This window comes from Cucurbita pepo, chromosome LG03 (assembly GCF_002806865.2).
Source record: "Cucurbita pepo subsp. pepo cultivar mu-cu-16 chromosome LG03, ASM280686v2, whole genome shotgun sequence".
NCBI lineage: Eukaryota > Viridiplantae > Streptophyta > Magnoliopsida > Cucurbitales > Cucurbitaceae > Cucurbita > Cucurbita pepo.
Genome location: NC_036640.1, coordinates 661,128 through 678,959, shown reverse-complemented (window position 1 = coordinate 678,959; position 17,832 = coordinate 661,128). Strand labels below are relative to the sequence as shown.

At 38.2% G+C, this 17,832-nt stretch overlaps 3 protein-coding genes across 7 annotated transcripts; 1 reads left to right on the top strand and 2 right to left on the bottom strand.

Moving 5' to 3' along the window:
- Window positions 1–1,823: 1,823 nt before the first annotated feature.
- LOC111790413 lies at window positions 1,824–4,370 on the top strand. Its single transcript, XM_023671298.1, has 3 exons — window positions 1,824–2,510; window positions 2,641–3,078; window positions 3,735–4,370. Exons 2-3 carry the CDS (start codon window positions 2,677–2,679, stop codon window positions 4,170–4,172), a joined length of 840 nt encoding a protein of 279 aa, XP_023527066.1. The 5' UTR covers window positions 1,824–2,510; window positions 2,641–2,676; the 3' UTR covers window positions 4,173–4,370.
- A 114-nt stretch (window positions 4,371–4,484) lies between these two features.
- LOC111790412 (arginine biosynthesis bifunctional protein ArgJ, chloroplastic) lies at window positions 4,485–8,263 on the bottom strand. Its single transcript, XM_023671297.1, has 17 exons — window positions 8,111–8,263; window positions 7,867–7,959; window positions 7,500–7,623; window positions 7,201–7,274; window positions 6,967–7,011; window positions 6,802–6,852; window positions 6,662–6,730; window positions 6,529–6,587; window positions 6,271–6,340; window positions 6,116–6,196; window positions 5,939–6,025; window positions 5,575–5,703; window positions 5,419–5,481; window positions 5,256–5,333; window positions 5,030–5,175; window positions 4,878–4,948; window positions 4,485–4,726 (listed from the first exon to the last, which is right to left on the bottom strand). The coding sequence occupies exons 1-17, from the start codon at window positions 8,168–8,170 to the stop codon at window positions 4,644–4,646; spliced, it is 1,383 nt and encodes a 460-aa protein (XP_023527065.1). The 5' UTR covers window positions 8,171–8,263; the 3' UTR covers window positions 4,485–4,643.
- Window positions 8,264–9,280: 1,017 nt separating this feature from the next.
- LOC111791469 lies at window positions 9,281–17,589 on the bottom strand. Of its 5 annotated transcripts, none has more exons than XR_002814656.1 (20): window positions 17,239–17,587; window positions 16,199–17,127; window positions 16,029–16,097; window positions 15,751–15,949; window positions 15,344–15,425; window positions 14,628–14,696; window positions 14,441–14,522; window positions 14,258–14,346; window positions 14,122–14,169; window positions 13,877–14,043; window positions 13,402–13,585; window positions 12,574–12,631; window positions 12,354–12,410; window positions 12,028–12,276; window positions 11,671–11,732; window positions 11,322–11,378; window positions 11,143–11,236; window positions 10,887–11,027; window positions 9,841–10,524; window positions 9,281–9,521 (listed from the first exon to the last, which is right to left on the bottom strand). XR_002814656.1 is itself a non-coding variant. In XM_023672827.1 (20 exons), the coding sequence occupies exons 3-20, from the start codon at window positions 16,955–16,957 to the stop codon at window positions 10,435–10,437; spliced, it is 2,556 nt and encodes an 851-aa protein (XP_023528595.1). In that variant the 5' UTR covers window positions 16,958–17,127; window positions 17,239–17,374; window positions 17,475–17,585; the 3' UTR covers window positions 9,564–10,434. The 5 variants fall into 5 exon arrangements, 3 of the variants coding, with proteins under 3 accessions (XP_023528595.1, XP_023528596.1, XP_023528597.1); XR_002814655.1 differs by lacking the exon at window positions 9,281–9,521 and having other exon boundaries at window positions 9,564–10,004; window positions 10,372–10,524; XM_023672827.1 differs by lacking the exon at window positions 9,281–9,521 and having other exon boundaries at window positions 9,564–10,524; window positions 17,239–17,374; window positions 17,475–17,585.
- Window positions 17,590–17,832: the final 243 nt, after the last annotated feature.

Genomic DNA, 17,832 nt, shown 5'->3' with positions numbered 1-17,832 from the left:
CTGTCACATATCTATCAAATAAAAAATGAATTTAAATTTGATAAATTCAGAGAATTAATTTTTTTTAAAAAAAGAAGTTTAGATATTTGTTTGATATAAGCTATTAACTAAGCAGGCCAGTCCAATAGGAAATGGGCTTTCAGATAAGGAGGCCCAGTTGAATAGGAAATGGGCGTTCTTATAAGGAGGCCCAGTCCAATAGGAAATGGGCTTTCAGATAAGGAGGCCCAGTTGAATAGGAAATGGGCGTTCTTATAAGGAGGCCCAGTCCAATAGGAAATGGGATTTCAGATAAGGAGGCCCAGTTGAATAGGAAATGGGCGTTCTTATAAGGAGGCCCAGTCCAATAGGAAATGGGCTTTCAGATAAGGAGGCCCAGTTGAATAGGAAATGGGCGTTCTTATAAGGAGGCCCAGTCCAATAGGAAATGGGATTTCAGATAAGGAGGCCCAGTCCAATATGAAATAGGCTTCCATATAAGGAGGCCCAGTCGAATAGGAAATGGACTTCAATATAAGGAGGCCCAGTCCAATAGGAAATGGGATTTCAGATAAGGAGGCCCAGTCCAATATGAAATAGGCTTCCATATAAGGAGGCCCAGTCGAATAGGAAATGGACTTCAATATAAGGAGGCCCAGTCCAATAGGAAATGGGATTTCAGATAAGGAGGCCCAGTCCAATATGAAATAGGCTTCCATATAAGGAGGCCCAGTCCAATAGGAAATGGACTTCAATATAAGGAGGCCCAGTCCAATAGGAAATGGGATTTCAGATAAGGAGGCCCAGTCCAATATGAAATAGGCTTCCATATAAGGAGGCCCAGTCCAATAGGAAATGGACTTCAATATAAGGAGGCCCAGTCCAATAGGAAATGGGATTTCAGATAAGGAGGCCCAGTCCAATATGAAATAGGCTTCCATATAAGGAGGCCCAGTCCAATAGGAAATGGACTTCAATATAAGGAGGCCCAGTCCAATAGGAAATGGGATTTCAGATAAGGAGGCCCAGTCCAATATGAAATAGGCTTCCATATAAGGAGGCCCAGTCCAATAGGAAATGGACTTCAATATAAGGAGGCCCAGTCCAATAGGAAATGGGATTTCAGATAAGGAGGCCCAGTCCAATATGAAATAGGCTTCCATATAAGGAGGCCCAGTCCAATAGGAAATGGACTTCAATATAAGGAGGCCCAGTCCAATAGGAAATGGGATTTCAGATAAGGAGGCCCAGTCCAATATGAAATAGGCTTCCATATAAGGAGGCCCAGTCGAATAGGAAATGGACTTCAATATAAGGAGGCCCAGTCCAATAGGAAATGGGATTTCAGATAAGGAGGCCCGTCCAATAGGAAATGGGCCTTCAGATAAGCGGGCCCAGTCTAATATGAAATAGGCTTTCAGATATGGTGACGCAGTCCAATAGGAAATGGGCTTTCAGATAAGGGGCCCAGTCGAATATGAAATGGGCTTTTAGATATGGAGACGCAGTCCAATAGGTAATGGCCTTTCAGATAAGGAGGCTCAGTCCAATAGCAAATGGGCTTTCAGATAAGGAGGCTCAGTCCCATAGGAAATGGGCTTCCAGATAAGCGGGCCCAGTCCAATATGAAATGGGCTTTCAGATATGGAGACGCAGTCCAACAGGAACTTGGCTTTCAGATAAGGATGCTCAGTCCAAAAGGAAATGGGCTTTCGGAGAAGGAGGCCCAGCCCAATAGGAAAGCATTGCAAATATCTGAAAACAAATAAATCAGCGAATTGTCAAAGGAAGAAAACGTGTAGAGCTTTGATTCGGCCTCGCAGCTATATCTATGAGACCGATTCATTTCTCTTGACCCAAAGGATTAGTTCCGTAAGATCCCAATTCCGCCACTATTTTCGACCTCATCCTCCCAAAATTATCCGATCCGCTTCCGCCGCCGCTGCAACGTCGCTGATCTTTTGCAGCATGTTACGGATCAGATGATTTCCAGTTCTTCTTTTTACTGACCGATTTCAGGTTCTCATGTTCTGAAACTTCGTGTTCTATTCGTACTTTCGATTCGCACATTTTCCATTTTTTTGAAAAGTTTTCTTCGAGCTCTTGGCTCGCAAATCTGAGGTTTTGTTAGACCCTACGGAAAATTAGGGTTTCGAAGAGCATTTCAGTATGCCTTCGGTACCAATTGATCTCTTCCTGCACCCTCTGCTTCCTTCTTTGACTTCTTTTCATGGTGGTTCATCGTCGCATCGTCTTAAGCGGCTTGAAAAGGGTGATCGGCGTGGTAATCTTAGTTAACATGGGGTTCTTTTAGCGCATTTCGTGCTCTATTCGTATTCTTCAGCCTTCTCTTCTCCTCCTTGCTCTTGGTTCGTTCGAGATTTGGAATTCCTAGAGAAATTAGAGTTGTAAGGTAAGGATTTATTTGTTTTGATCTTGAGGTCTTTTAGCGGTCGAAGCCTCTGAGAAGCGAGTCACTGGCAATTGGCTACTCGTTGAGAGGGGTTTTGCAATCCTTACTATTGTGCGAGGTATTGTGCTATAATCTTTTTATATTCTTACTAAGAATTTTACAGGCATAATAGCTTCATGTTTCTTTCTGAGCACCTGGATCCAGTTTCTTTTCGGGATTGTTTTACAATATCTTGGATATATGTGCAGGTTCTAGCAGATTTCTTGTGTCTTATATAAGCCTGAATGGATATTCCTTCCGTTCACCAGAAGTTGGCTCTCCTAGACGTGGACGGGTTGGATGATCTGCAATCGTCTTTGAAAGAAATTGATGCTGCATTGTTTAGTGATCTTGATGGATTTTTTAAAAAGTCCTTGAGCCTTGAAGATACTCAAAGTTCAGAATGTAAACTCGCTGTGAATTGCTGCTATAATTCAAATGATAGAAACAAACAAAAAGGGCTTGAACTTCCCGAGAACAACTCAGCTAATAAGCGTTTAAGCAAATCCAAGTCCTTCCCCATCCCTGCTGTAACATCCCCTCCTAAGGAATCTTCAGACAATGAGAAGAAACCACAAGTAGCGACGGGTGATGTGTCCTGTAATGAGTCTATGCATCAAGCCTTTGCAAGATCCATATCTTTACCTGTAAGTTTTCTTCTCATCAAAACTAAATAGGGAGAAAGTTGCAGTTCTGTCTTGTGTTTATGATTTCTTGTTTTAGTTAAAAGCTACTAATGTTCTAATTATTTTTTTGTCACAAAGTCATATATGGTGTGGGCATTGGAGCTTCTAAGGAAAGGCTTTACGAGTTTGGCTGACATTATCCTAGAGATTATGTAGTACAATTGAATTTTGTTAATATAGATACTGCTTGTCTATTCGTTTCCTTCATGCGAATATTTTCTTTCTGAGTATGTCATGTTTTTGTGTTCTTGTGGAGGCAATCCTGCTGTGGCGGCTGTAACTATACTTGCTTGCTCTGTTGCGTGGCTTTGTGTGCAACACGGAAGTGTGTTCTTAATTTGTTCTGCTGTTTTCTCATTTTAATTTCATTAAGAGTTTTCTGTCAACATTGTTTGTCGTGAGCAGCATAACCAAAAGATGATTATCTACATTTTTTGTTTACTCACCCCAAGTGCATATTTGAGTTTGTTAGTTAAAACAGCACATTATCTGAACTTGCTTGTGGTTTTATACAATTATAAATAATGAATTAGTGAAAAGCGAATGTTAGTGACGCTATTGCACATTTGCGTTTCATCTTATCCCTACTGTTTGCTGACATAACTTCTAATGTCCAGGCTCCTGTGAGGCTCGTATCTGCTATGAAAGGTAGCCGAGTACAATACTATGGGGAGTCGCCTAAGATGACTGTGACATGGGCTCCTGACGTGTACGATCCTCCTCAGACATCGTTGTGCCATAGTGTCAAAAACAACAAGAAACAGCAGAAATCTAAGAACAGGAAGAATGGAAAGAAAGGACAGAAGGGCAGCAACTCTTCACGTGGAAGTGGTGGTGGTGGTGGTGGTGGTGGTGGTGGTAGGGACAAAAGGCAGGCTCGTAAAGCCGCTAGTTCTGATCGGTATCAAAAATCATTTAACCCTCACGAAAGTCTGGTTAATACTCTCAATGAGTATGAGAATTTCGACGATGGTAGCTCAGACTCTCACTGTGGAAGCATCTTCCTGAAGACATCGCTCACCAAGGTGCACTACTCTGTTACTGAAGCCTTGTGAGCGCAGCGTTACTTGTCCAAGTTTTCATCTTCTCTCACAGTTTCTGTAAATAAATAAAATGTTTTTGTTTCTTTTGTGATTGTGGATAACCGAGAATCATGGACCAAAGGATTGTACGACGTTAACTCGTTTGTTGTTTGTTTGAGGATTTATAGACCATTTTGTTATATGATGATTTTGAAATTCGCTTTTTATTTATTGAACACTGTTTTTGGAATATGGGTGACTGCTTCTAGGGAGGGGTTTGTTTGATAATCTTGTTTTAGAACTTCTTAAATGACTAATTGAATGTAGAAGTTGATGTTCTAAAAATACCAAAAACAGAAACAAAAGATACATTGAAAATAGAAAAAATCCATGAAATTGGAATAACTCAATTATAACTTAGCTTTAGTTCAATTAAATAATTTCAACAGAGGACCAAGTGATGTGTTTATTCTGTTGTAGCTAGCTGCATTGCCAACAATCTATCTATGTAGTATACTCTGCATTTATCTTGACATAGTCGTAACTCAAGTCGCAACCCCATGCCCGTCCTTCTCCGTGCCCATCACCTGTCGACCAAGGCAACAATAACTAGCTTAGCGATTAGGCTGGTATTAGAAAATCCTTTTTGGTGATGTCATTGGAATATCATTGTTCAGAATTACATGAATATCTTTTCTTAGTGAAGTGAAAATGTAATATATTATTTGAAGAACTCACCTATAGAAATGGAAATTTTGACAGTACCATGGGTTTCTCCAGCGCTTCTGAGATAGTTACTAGCTGCAGCCCTGAAAACAGTCACAAGTGATTAATAAAATTACAAAGATGTTTAAACACGTCTTTAAAATGTGTGAAGATTGTCCTTGAACCTGTCAAAACATTGAGGTTCTCCTCCGTCCATTAGGAGAATGTTTCCTAGAGACACTTTGAGTTTCTTCTGCTCGAACGCCACCCCTGCGTACCCGGCAGCTGCTGCTATGCGTCCCCAGTTTGGATCTCGGCCATATATAGCTGACTGCAACATGAGAGCATAATAATGAAACATGCTTGCATGAGGTGCACCAGAGAAAGATGGTTTAAGAATGAAAATCGTGCCTTTACAAGCGACGAGCCTGCCACCGAACGGGCAATTTTTGCTGCTTCGGCTTCTGAACTTGCACCATTCACTGCAACCTGTGGCATTCGCAGATGGGAGATTTCAAGTTCCTTGATGTCAAAAGGCATAACTATGCAAGGATTTGTTTATAGAAATGCAGACCTCAATCAGACAGGTTGCTCCTTCACCATCCCAGGCTATTGACTTGGCAAGGCCTTGCATCACCTTCAAATAGAAACGAGAAAAAAAAAAATCTTTTGAAGCTGTCCTGCTTCTCAAAAGGACATACCAAAATTTGGATAATAATGAGATACATACCACATCAAGGCATTCTTGAAGCTGTCCTGCTTCTCGACTTTTCAGTGACGAAATTATATTAGAACGAGACCCCGACAAGCCACTCGACAAAGCAATGACTGTGTCGTTGGTACTTGTATCCCCATCCACCTGCATTGTCAAACCCAATTATAATAAAGGAAAATTGTAATTAACTGCATCTCGGATATCGATTATATACCATTTTTGTATCTATACCCTTACTCGTACCCTCGCACAAACCTAATATAAATTAGGTCTATGATACAGGCGTTCTTATATTTGTGCCATTTTTGCAAAACATTTTATCAGGTGATAAATCAAATCAGATAGTGTGAAATTATTAACACATACTGAACAATCATACCGTAATTTGATTGAAGCTTCGATCAACAGAAATTTGCACCATCTTTCTCCAAACATCACTAGCAACCACAGCATCCGTTGTTACAACCTGCCACATTGTAACAAATCAACATCAATCAAAATAACCATACGCATTTAACTTGTTCGAGTACAACCCGCAAAATTTGAAGATACATACACCGAGCATAGTAGCCATATTCGGGTGAATCATTCCTGAACCTTTCGCCATTCCTCCAATTCTTATGGTTGAGCCCCCAACCTAGGCATTAAATCAACTGTTAGTCCTGCCTGCAATGGTTTTAATTGAATACATCACAGCCAAATATTACGCACTTGGGACTCGATTGCCACACTTTTACTAACAAGATCAGTCGTCGTTATCGCCACTGCTGCAGAAGCTGCACTGTAAACAGGCTGATAAAGTTATTACAACCAGAAAGTTCAATCAGTACTTAAATTGAAATAAAGGGAAGGAGGGAAGAAAACATTTGTAAAGAAAATTAATAATGAAGGAAAAGGCTCGATGAAGCAGAACCCGCACACATAACTGCAGAAAGTACGAACAAACTTAACTAAAAGATTGAAGATTACCCTTCAACTGAAGATGAAAGGGATCTGACTAGTTTTGGAAGAGAATTCAAAAGTGCATCCTGCAAGAATTCAAGACAATACGTCCAGTTGGTATATTGTCAGCTAAAATACAAGACACAATACATTTCCATACCTTTTTGATTCTATGACCAATCACCCCTGTAGATTCAACTAGAACTTCCTCTGGCCTTATTTGAAGGATCTGCAATTAAATTTACTTAAAACTTAAGAGTTGTTCTGAAAAAAGAATGAACAAATTTGTTGTGAACATGCCTTGGAAAGATTGTTGACACATTCTATCACATCTTCATAACCAGCATCCCCCTGCAGCAACAAAAAGAATCTTCATCCAACATAGCCATAGATTTCTAACTTTCCAAGTCCAAACCGTATTCCGAGATAACTATCTCAATAGAAGTCATCAAAAAGACTGCTTACAGTGGCGGCATTGGCTTGACCAGCATTTATTAACACTGCACGTGCCTAACAAATCGTAGAATCGATCAAATTGTCGTTAGTGAATAAATAAGCACATGAAGTTACAATTTTAGTTAATGAATATAAAAGCATGGTTTGTTGAACAGAGTGAGCCAAAACCTGGTATGGCCATATAAGAGGAAAATCAGTGAACTTGTTAAACATAATTTGAAGCCGATATGCAAGAAAACCTACCGTTTCCAAATCGTTCAATGCTTTTTTACAGTATAACACTGGTGCTGCAGCAACTACATTCTTTGTAAATGCTCCTGCAAGTGAAAATGAGCAAACTCACAGTCAGTGTGTAGAACGTTTCTCAAGCTTAGCTATGGATGATCAAGTCACACGCTCATTCCAAACCAACCAGCATGACAAAAAAATTCAGAATTAACCAGTTCACCAAAAATTTTCCTATGATGATCATTGTCTAGTTTGTATAATAACCAAAAATTGATTAAAATAGAACGCAGATGAACTCAACAGTGAGCTCTTACCGGCAGAAATGGCATCAACATCGCAAGTAACGAGTGCAAGGTCGGGTTTCTCTCCCAATGCACGTAACCCGCCATAGAGCCCCGCAGCTTTGAACCCCTTCGCAGCGGTAACTCCTCCACCAATCTGAAAAACAAGTTGTCTTTTCAAAACTAAATGTTCTTTAGATTCTAAAATTTGGCATTTTCAAAGAACTTGTGAAGAGAAGATTAGAAGACAAAAACAAAAAATTTGGGGAAGGAAAAGAACTTGGAGATGAACACAAGAAGAAGAAAGGCAATAAAGTAGTCAGCCAACCCTAGAAACTCAGAATAAATCAAAACAATCGACATCTTCAAGCACACAGATAGTAAATTCACAGTGCCTGACCTGCTTCCATGGTCCATCAGGAATCAAAATCGGAGCCTCCGGCAAATAATTGGCGGTCTCACTCGTAGACACAGAAAACACTCGAAAATTCCTCTAAGACAAACAGGAAACGAGCAGAACATCAATGAAAAACCGAATAGAGAAGTTAAAAAACTAAAGCGGAAATGGAAAAAGGGGTATGAATATTGCAGTTGTTTGTAGCTAAAATCCGACCTAGAAACAAGAACATAGAAAGGGATTTAACCTTTGGGGATTGAAGGGCGGGGAGTTTGAGAGAGGGGTAGGGAGGAACGGAGAGATACATTGTTCTATTCTAACTGAAACAGAGACAGAGAGAGAGAGAGAGAGTGAAGGAGAAGGAGGCGACGACGAATCGAGCGTTATATAAAGTTGAAAAGGACTTTAGGAAAGGGGTTTTGTTGGGGTTTGGCTTGGGTCAAAAGATTCTGTCACAATAGCACTTTACTGGAGTGTAACAGTGTGCAATACTTGTTTTAACTCCATAATAAGTTAACCATGAGGAACTCACAAAGTTGACTCATCCTCTAGCTTCGAGTCATATTTGCAACAAATGTGGTAGAAGACGTGAGTAAGGAAATACATTTAAAAACAAGTTAAAAGAATTGAAGAAAGTAACGTTATAAGACTGTAAGAAAAGAAAAAAACATCACGGCCGAAGTAGCATATAACTCATGGTAGAAAGAATTGACGATTAGTTGCATCCTCTTAGAATACATTTTGGGGCATTTTAGTCATGACGGCTATAGACATGATTTTGGTGACCGGCCATATACTCATGTATTGACACAACATGAAATAGTAAAAGACTATTTAAGACAAACATGTAAAAGGGGTTTAGAACCGGCATGCGACCATAGACAACACGTTTTAGACGGCATGCGACCATAGACAACACGTTTTAGACAAGCATGACTGGGACATCCGACATGCAGTCATGGACAACATGATTTGGATAAGCATGACCATGCAATCAGAAGCAATTACCATGGCAAAGGGATGTATGGATCATCATGATCGAAATAAGAGTTATATGAATTGAGAGCTGAAACAGGGGTTAACCTTTATTTACGAGTTAAAATTGAAAGTTGGGACAATGAACGATATTATAATATTCATTAATCAAAAGGTTTGACATTGATATGAATGATGAAACAATATTACATTAATATCGATATTTGATAGATATATCAAAAAAATTAACATTTTGATATCATTTTTTGCATCAATAATTTAAGCCATAAGTGGGGGTGTCAATGGGACAAGTGAAAATTGAAAGGTTCTTATTCCATAATCTCTAGAACATGCCAACATGGAGAAAATGCTATGAACAAACAGACAAACAGTTTGCAGGCTTTAAGAACCCACTTACTTTGGTCTTTGGTCTTCCAATCCATTCCCATGGTTAAGCTTAGATTTTTGTAATACATGAGTACACTTTGTAGAGAGTTTACTTTCAAAATGTTTAATTATGGAAGAAAAATATATTAGCTTAATAATGATTTTATTAGCGATGTGGTTTATCCTCTACCCCTTTTCTTCTACCGACTCTCGCTGTTGCCGTTCACGGCCCTCCTCCTTGACAGCCGCCGCCACTTCTCTCCTATCTCAAAAACCCTCTAATCTTCAAAGCATTTCTAGGGAGAAGGGAAGAAGAAGAGACACTGAGAGAGAATAAGTGACCTCAAAAACAAAATTAATATCTTTACCAACTCATGAAGCCTCCACATTATTTTCTAACTAACCGTCCAAAGACCATTTAGAAGCCATAAACATCAAACTAAAACTCGAGAGAGACCAAAGGGTATTTTACAAAGAAAACCCACAATTATTCAGGAAGAAAAAAAAAGGAGAATTTGATCAAAATTTCTGAGGGTGTTATACAGACAGGGTTGATCAAAACTTGTAATAAGTCCTAAAAAGGGTTTGGGAGAGGAAGAGAAATTAGATGCATACAGAAACAGAGATGAGACTGCTGGAAGAACTTGATAGAGCAACAGGCAAATGCAAATACAACATCCACTTCCAAGTTGGTGGGCCTATGTCTCTGCAACAGCAAGCCAATCTTGTATTTCCCCCTTTCTTTGTGTTAGTATTTTTTTTACACTTCGGAAGCCGAACTACATGAAATATGATTTTAGTTAACCATAAAATACAAAAACAAAACAAAAAAACAAAAACAGGGACAGAGAGAGAGAGTCTCCAGCATGCATAAAAAAATGTCAGCATGCAAATTCTTTTTCTTTTTTCTTCTTTTTTTTCCCTTTCTTCACTGGTACCCCCTTCCTTCCCAATTAGTTAATTATCTAATTTCTAGTTTGTACAAACAGAACAACCTTCCCAGAAGATGATTGTTGCCTTTGGCTGCCAGTCCAAACCAAAACTCGCAGCAATTATACATCACAACTACGTTATGTAGGATTTAAAGGGGAAAAAAGAATGAAATAAAAAAATATAATATATAAAATTCCAACTTTCAGCTAAAACCTTTGCTTCCTTCAAACGGGATCCTAACTTGGAATTATTTCGATAGAGACGTCGCACCAATCATCATGTCAACGTCGACTGCTGGACCACCTTCTCTAGCATCGATGTTCCGTTGAAGATCGTCAGCTGGACCTCCCTCATATACTTCATCAACTGCCCAATCACAGACAACAAGAGAAACGTTTCAACAGAGGATGATAATTTGCAGGTAACTGAGACAAGAAATGACTCGGAAATGGGTATAGCAAATCATCCAGTAAATTTTGTCCAGAAAACCATGTTGGACTAAGAAAACAAATATTTTGGATCAATTCAAAATTTTCAATTTGGATCAAATCACAGAGTTGTGAGTTGAGTCAATAAGCAATTAATGCGAAACTCAGTTGTTAGGAGTGAGCCAAAAGTAACAGAAACAAACTGATAACCCAACCCATAGTTTAGGTGGAATGGATTGAGTTGTCAATTATTTTGTACGCTCACAAAAGCCAACTATAGCATCATGGGATATTGCTTACTTGTTCTTCACTCATCTTTCTGAAGCCCAATTTCTTAGTCCAAATTGATTCAGCATCCTCGGCTGCAGGGAGTACAAGGTTTTGCACATTCAGGGAAGAAAGTAGCCGCTCTATACAGGAAAACAATACTTGGAAATAACCCTGCGCACCCCCAAAAACAAAAAAAAGATTCAACCAGAGCAAAAGAGAGTAGAGATGAAAACCTACAATTTAACAATCAACTACAACCTTCTCAATAAGAACCTTAAGCACGTACCCTGCCCTGATGTTCTCGACTTGTGGCAACAATAGGAAGCTCAGCAACTTCACGACCAAATATCCTAAGAAGACCAGCCGATACAACTATCGATCTGAGAAGCAAAGGATCACAAGAACGTGAGGGAATAAGCGTAGGAAAAAAAAAACATGTAGTGCACTATAGCTAGAATGTCATACCTCACAATTAAAACAACGCAATACATTCCTCCAAACTCTTGCCCAGATATATTTCTCCTGCAGTAAGTCATTATATATCAAACATCTAATCATCTAAAAACACAAATAGACAAGCATCAATCCAGTTAATGAGCAATAGGGAATGAATTCATCAGGACTCTAGAGCCTTTACCCCATCATTTTAAGGAAACAAACAACACTGATGTGCCAGAGAACAGACCATAATTTATAAATTGAAAACTAGCCTAAAGAAGTTCGTAGAATTAAAAAGAATAAAAAGAGATAAAACTCCAAATATTTATCTTGCCAACGACATTGGAATAGCCACAAGATATAACATTTATCTTACCCATAAACCATAACAGGAATCAGATCACGACCTGATTTTGCAACAATAGGATCAAAACATTCCTGTTGGAAAAAAAAAAAGAGAGAGAGAGAGAGGTGATTAGAACTCCAGAAATAACAACTTCAATCAAAATCAAAAGAGTTAACTCAAAAAATGTAAAAATCATTTAAGGGAGTTTGATTCCCAGATTTGAAAAGCTTAAATTTATGAAGCCCATAGTTGTATGTTACGTATGTTTGGATTGCAAAAGGGAATGGATTTAAAATTTCTAAATTTGTAAAGTTAAGGATTTAGATTTTGAATGGAAGGTTAAGAAGAAGAATTGCTGGGGTATCAGATTAATATGGAGAGCTGTACCCGAAAAATAGCAGTTGCCCTCGAAAGAAATGGAAGATCTTCTGGGAAGCGACTTTTTCCACTTAAAATTTGCCACCGAACATCATTAAGAGCTCCATCAACTGGTAATCCTTTTCCAACATGCTTCCTAATTATTAAATCTGATAAGGAATCTGGAATGATCTGTGCCCCGTTCAAAACTGTATTCTGAAAAGCCACATGGATATTACTGCACTCGTCACAGCAGAACCACTTGTCCTTGGGAAGTTCCTACAGAAAGATTGGGGTTCTCTAAGTACCTTCATAATATTATTTAAGATTAGTAGTGAAATTGCTTTTAAACATACCTTCAGATCACATAATCCACTATCCCGCAGACAGCCTACATGGAATTCTCTTTCACACTGAAAAAGAAAAAAAAAAAAAAAAAAAAAATGGTCAGATTTGCTTGGGGAGAGATTTACTTGAAGATAGATCTGATGTATATATTAAATCTTTNGCAAATTAAACAAAGCAAAAGGAAAAAAAAAAAAAAAAAAAAAAAAAAAAAAAAAAAAAAAAAAAANCTTGATCACAAAGAAGTACAGTTCGATCATCAAATTTAGCGGCACTGAAATCATGTCGCCTACAAGATTGTGAGAAGTTGTATCAGAGTTAAATAATAGTACAAATTCATGTACCTAAGAAATAATGAGATCTGACCTTTTTTTCTTTCATAAGAAACAACAAAAAGAGTAAAGAAAGCTTCAGTTTTATCATGAAAGAGTATCAATTACATTTTATCAGCACTTTTTTAATTGGGGTCCTTTCACATGATTAGTGTTGGGGCTTCTTCTGTTGTTTTTTATGTTTTATTTTCCTGCATGCCCTTGACCACTCTTTCATCAAATTTCACAATAAAAGGTAGGTTTCTCATAAAAAAATAACATCAGATTTCACTTGCTAACTCTACAAGAAGCACAAGTAGTAATTAATAAACAATTAAAAAAACAAACAAACAAAAAACTTAAAAAATCTGTATCCAACAACTACTGAATCAGGGTTTCAGCTAAACAAAATATAAATGAAAAAAGGACGAAAAGGACGAATGTGGAGTTGTCAAACTATCTTCTCTGTCAACTTTGAACATGCCATACATGATACAAGTTTTAAAAAGGCGAAACAAATATTTAAAAGAATGGGAACATATATATTTGATCCATTCCTAGAACAGGTTCTTAAAAATTATTAATATTTATCCAGTAAAATATGGTGCAGTGATTTACAAGTTCCCCTACCCTAGATCTCAATTTTGAAGGTGGCAGTGGCATTCTCCCAAACTAACTCGAACAAATAATTTCATAAAAGAAGTCATCGTAAAAGAATCTAGAGATGGGAGAAAAAAAAAGTAATTACCTGCAAACAACACAACCACCAATTTCATATTCAGGTGCTTTAACAACTCGTGTCAACCTAAATACAATTGGTTTTGAAAAACTCAAAGAACCTCCGGAAGGAGCCTTCAAATTGGAACCCACTTTATCTCTACAGTTTGGGCAAGACCAAACTCCTTCAGGAACATTCTGTAGATGCAGGCAGCCTGGAAAAAAAAAAACCTTTAGGAGTGCAGAACTAGCATCCAATTGTGAAAATAAGCAGATATAGTTTAAAGAAATTAGCAAGGGGAGAGTCAAATGAACATGGCCACTGGCTAGAGTGGGGGTAAAATAATAATGCTAATCCAATCCGTGGAGACAAACTGAAATCCATACTGCAGGCATATTACATAATTTTGGATGCAATTTTGAACAAACATAGAACACTTTTAGAATAATCAACCTGATGAGACTTCATCTAAGGATACACCAAACAAAGAAAGACGAAAATCCACCTGTATGGAAAGCTCGAGGGCAGCGATCACAGAAAATCAAATCCCCTCCATTACCACATGTAGCGCACATATCATCACTATCTCCTGTGGTAAGTTTTTGCCCACTAGCCAAGGAAATGGCTATATCATGAAGCGTAAGTCCATTTGTAGTATAAATGTGGCGGTAGCTGCATCACATAGCATATTTTTTAGTGTGACAATCTAGCAGCACTCCAAGATAATATAACACTTCACACCATACTCACGGCTGACGTCTGGCAGCCATCCCTGCATGGGCTTCAAACTGTGAAGGGCTGATCTGTTTCAAATTTGTGAAATGGTTAAGAAATAGATAAATATAGACCGAAAAAGAGATCAACAGAGAAAGAAGGGTGAGATTACTTCAACAAATAAAAGTTGCAGCACCTAACCTCTCGATTACAGTGACTACAGAGTATGCCATTTCCTTGCTTGTAGCCTACAAGTATTCTCTATGCAAAGTAGGGAAAACGAAAAGGAAAAAAATGTCAGATCAATCAACAAACTGGTTCATTACGTGCATACATCAGCTAAGATGGCAATTACCTGTCCTTTGACGAAGTATGCCAGCTCAGCCCCATCTGGAAGCCCATTTGGCATGAAAAGTAGCCTGTGGAGATCATTATCCCTGCCAATATAGGGGAAAACTATCAGTGACAAGGAATGCTATAAACTATTTCTTTTGGAAAAATTAAATAGAAAATGTGCTTGCTATAAGCAATAAGAAAAAAACCTTCTTTTTGTGCCTTTTTCTGCCGTTTTCTTCTGTTGCATGACTGGGTTGGATAAATTAGGGATTGGCCTGGCATAAAACGAAAAGTAATACATGACCAAAGCACGAGAGTATTCCAAAAACGAGACATATCTTAAAGAAAACGTAGTGGAGCACAAAGCAGCCAGCATTTTCAAAAATCAAATAATTATTAGAAAGTTAAAAGTTACAAAAAAACAATGCTAGCTCGTAGCTTCATGCTTCTAATGCAATACTAATACTGAGGAGCAAACTGTTAACTCGCTGATAAAATGCCTTGGGATCTAAATAGAGGCAGTTCCTGACAGCAAAAGGTTCACACATCTTCTTTGATGTCAAGAAAAAATATAGCACAAAAATGTTTAATCCATTCAAGAGTATTTACTTGGGTATGGTCGGTAAGGTAGCTAACCAAAATTTACGGAATTTCTTTAAATATTCCTTGCCCCTCAAACCCTATAATCAAACAGAGACTGATGCTTAGTCAATTTTAAGTCTTCAAATAGAGACACTATAGCATATAGATTTTATGTCACTGGCAACTGAAAAAAATATATAGAATAGCATAAATACATAAATGGAAATTGTTTGATTCAAGAATGTGAAGGGGATGCACATAAGTGGCAGCCAGCTAGACATAAAATAACGAAGAATGAATTACCCTCTTGGGTACAACAAATCCTTTTATTATTTTATACCTGTCAATGGGATGTGACAATTTAGGAACCTTCACATCATCATTTTCCACTTCAATAATTGCACTGTTCTGGTGGAAATTTGCTGCAGAACATAAAATTGTCAATAGAAGAAGAGAGTCCAACTCCTTCATTTTTAGAGGAAGGAAATTCATTAATTAGTCTCATACTTAATGGTTAATGCCAAAACAGAAGATCAAAGCAGCTCCAATCTTGATTATTTTTAGGCTTGAATGGAAAAAAAACTAGCTCATTTACTTAAAAGGCATTTAATTTATTTATATATATATATATATATATATATATTTTTTTTTTTTTTTAATCTTTATCATACATCAAAACAAGCCACCCCAAGCACCTCAAGAATCTTCCAGAAAGGAGAGAACTAGAATTGTTAGAAAAATCAATACCTTTCCAATCCTCAAATGAATCCACGTTAATACATGAACCCGCTACTTCCTTAATCACTTCATCTAATATGCTAAGAGGTGCACTCTTAATTTCCTGTATGACACTATAAATTGGCCTCCCATTCTCCAGGTATATATGATTATTTGGATGTCTAGTCTTGAAACCAGCGTGCTGCTCAAACTCATAAGCACTGAGGATCTGTTCCAAATTGTCATTTAATTATATGGTCACTCCAAGGAAGTTCGGAAATAATGTAAATGAATTGCTTATTACTTACAGTTGTAAAATTGCATATTGAACATCCGCACATATAACCTCCGCCATTTATAATACCATGTAGCTTCATCTAACAGTAAAATTGAAATTAAAAAAAAAAAAATTAAAAAATCAGACCGTGAAGAAAATAGCACCGAGCAGTATTAGGAAGTATGAAAAAATAACAAATACCTCGCTTGTCGTAGATATATACTTGACTCGAGCTCCGTCAAGTATACCAGTCGACAGTAGCTTTTTAACATTCGACGGGTAATTGTTTGGTAAAACCTTCTTCGACATTTTCAATTCCATTTTATTTGAACCTAAAGGATGCCTGCTGCTCTCAGCAATGCCTTCCCAGCTATGTGCAGATGTCTCCGTACAAGCATCGTCCACCAGTGAAGGTTCTGGTTTACAGTCCTTGTCGAAGTTCCCATATGAACGAACTTTGTCTGCTGACATGGATGCGTCAATTTTGTCCTTTTTTTTGCTGAACTTGAACGTAATTTTTCTAATTCCAGTTGAACTAGCATGCTTGGGTATTTCAATCACAAACCGAGAGACCTCATCAACATCACACATATCAACGTCATTTCGAGACGTGTCATTCTGGCAACGAACTCCATTACTAGAGATGTCCTCCGAGCTTGAATTACCCGAACAAGCCGAGGTAAGGTCCCCACGCTCAACTTGGTTGGTATTTTCTTGCTCCTCAGGTTGGCTGGTAATATCTTGGAAATGATTCCCTTTCGGAGAAATTACGGGATTCGAAACTTCTGAACGAACATCTTCATTCGACACTTCTTTAGCCTGCTTCTTGTTGTGAAAAGCCTCGGGTTCCGTATCTTCATCAAGACACTGATGGTCCCGCTTCAATTCGGTACTCGGAGCGCTCTCTTTCCCCAACGGCTCATTTGTAACTGCAGCCAACCCAGCTGCTTCTTCTCCCATCCAATATATATTCCTCCAAATCTGCAGAGCCAGTAGCTAACAGTCCCGCAAACCCAATCGGCAGCATCCAAAAAGCCCAGGCAGAATGGAAATGAAAATCGAGATTCACGTAAAAAACAGACTAAAATTCCTTGGAGCTTGAGAATTCGAGTACTAAACTTCAATAAAACCTAAAATCGTCCAAGTGAAAAGTATCAGAAAACCATTAATTCCGAATAACCGCCGGCTGTTATCATCAATTCAGAAACAGAGAGTTCACGCGTAAAATCAAAAAATCTAACCTCGACGCACTTCTTGAAACCAAATAGGAACAATCCGATCAGAACAACTCAAGAATAAAAAAAAAAATTTAAAAATAATTCAAGCCGCGAACACCAGAGCCTCCGATTGAATTCCCAACAACTACGGATCTGAGATCTGCACAGTCAGCAGCAGATTTCAGGTTTGTATAGAGTAAAATCGATCGGAATACGACGAAGAGCGGATTAGTTAGGGCTAGGGTTTTGTCCGCGAAAACCTGAAAGAGAAAAACGTGAGAGACGAGCAGGGCGGCAAAAAAACGAAATGGAAAAGCTTTTGGTTCGCGGTCAAGATTTAGCTCTGGACGAGATAGACATAAGCTCCACGGAAAAATAAATAAATAAATAACATATTTATTTATTTTAAAAGCAACAACAAAAATAGTGAAGTTCGTGACGGTTCACGATCTTTAGAAGGAGCGAGATGACGGTTTGAAAAGCCCATGGGGTCTACTTTTTAATCCAATAAGAAACTAACACGTAGGATTACTCGCCAGCATTGTACTTGCGTGGAGGCTTCTAGTGATGATGTGTCTCATCTACAGAATCAGGACCACTTTATTAGCAGAAACTTTA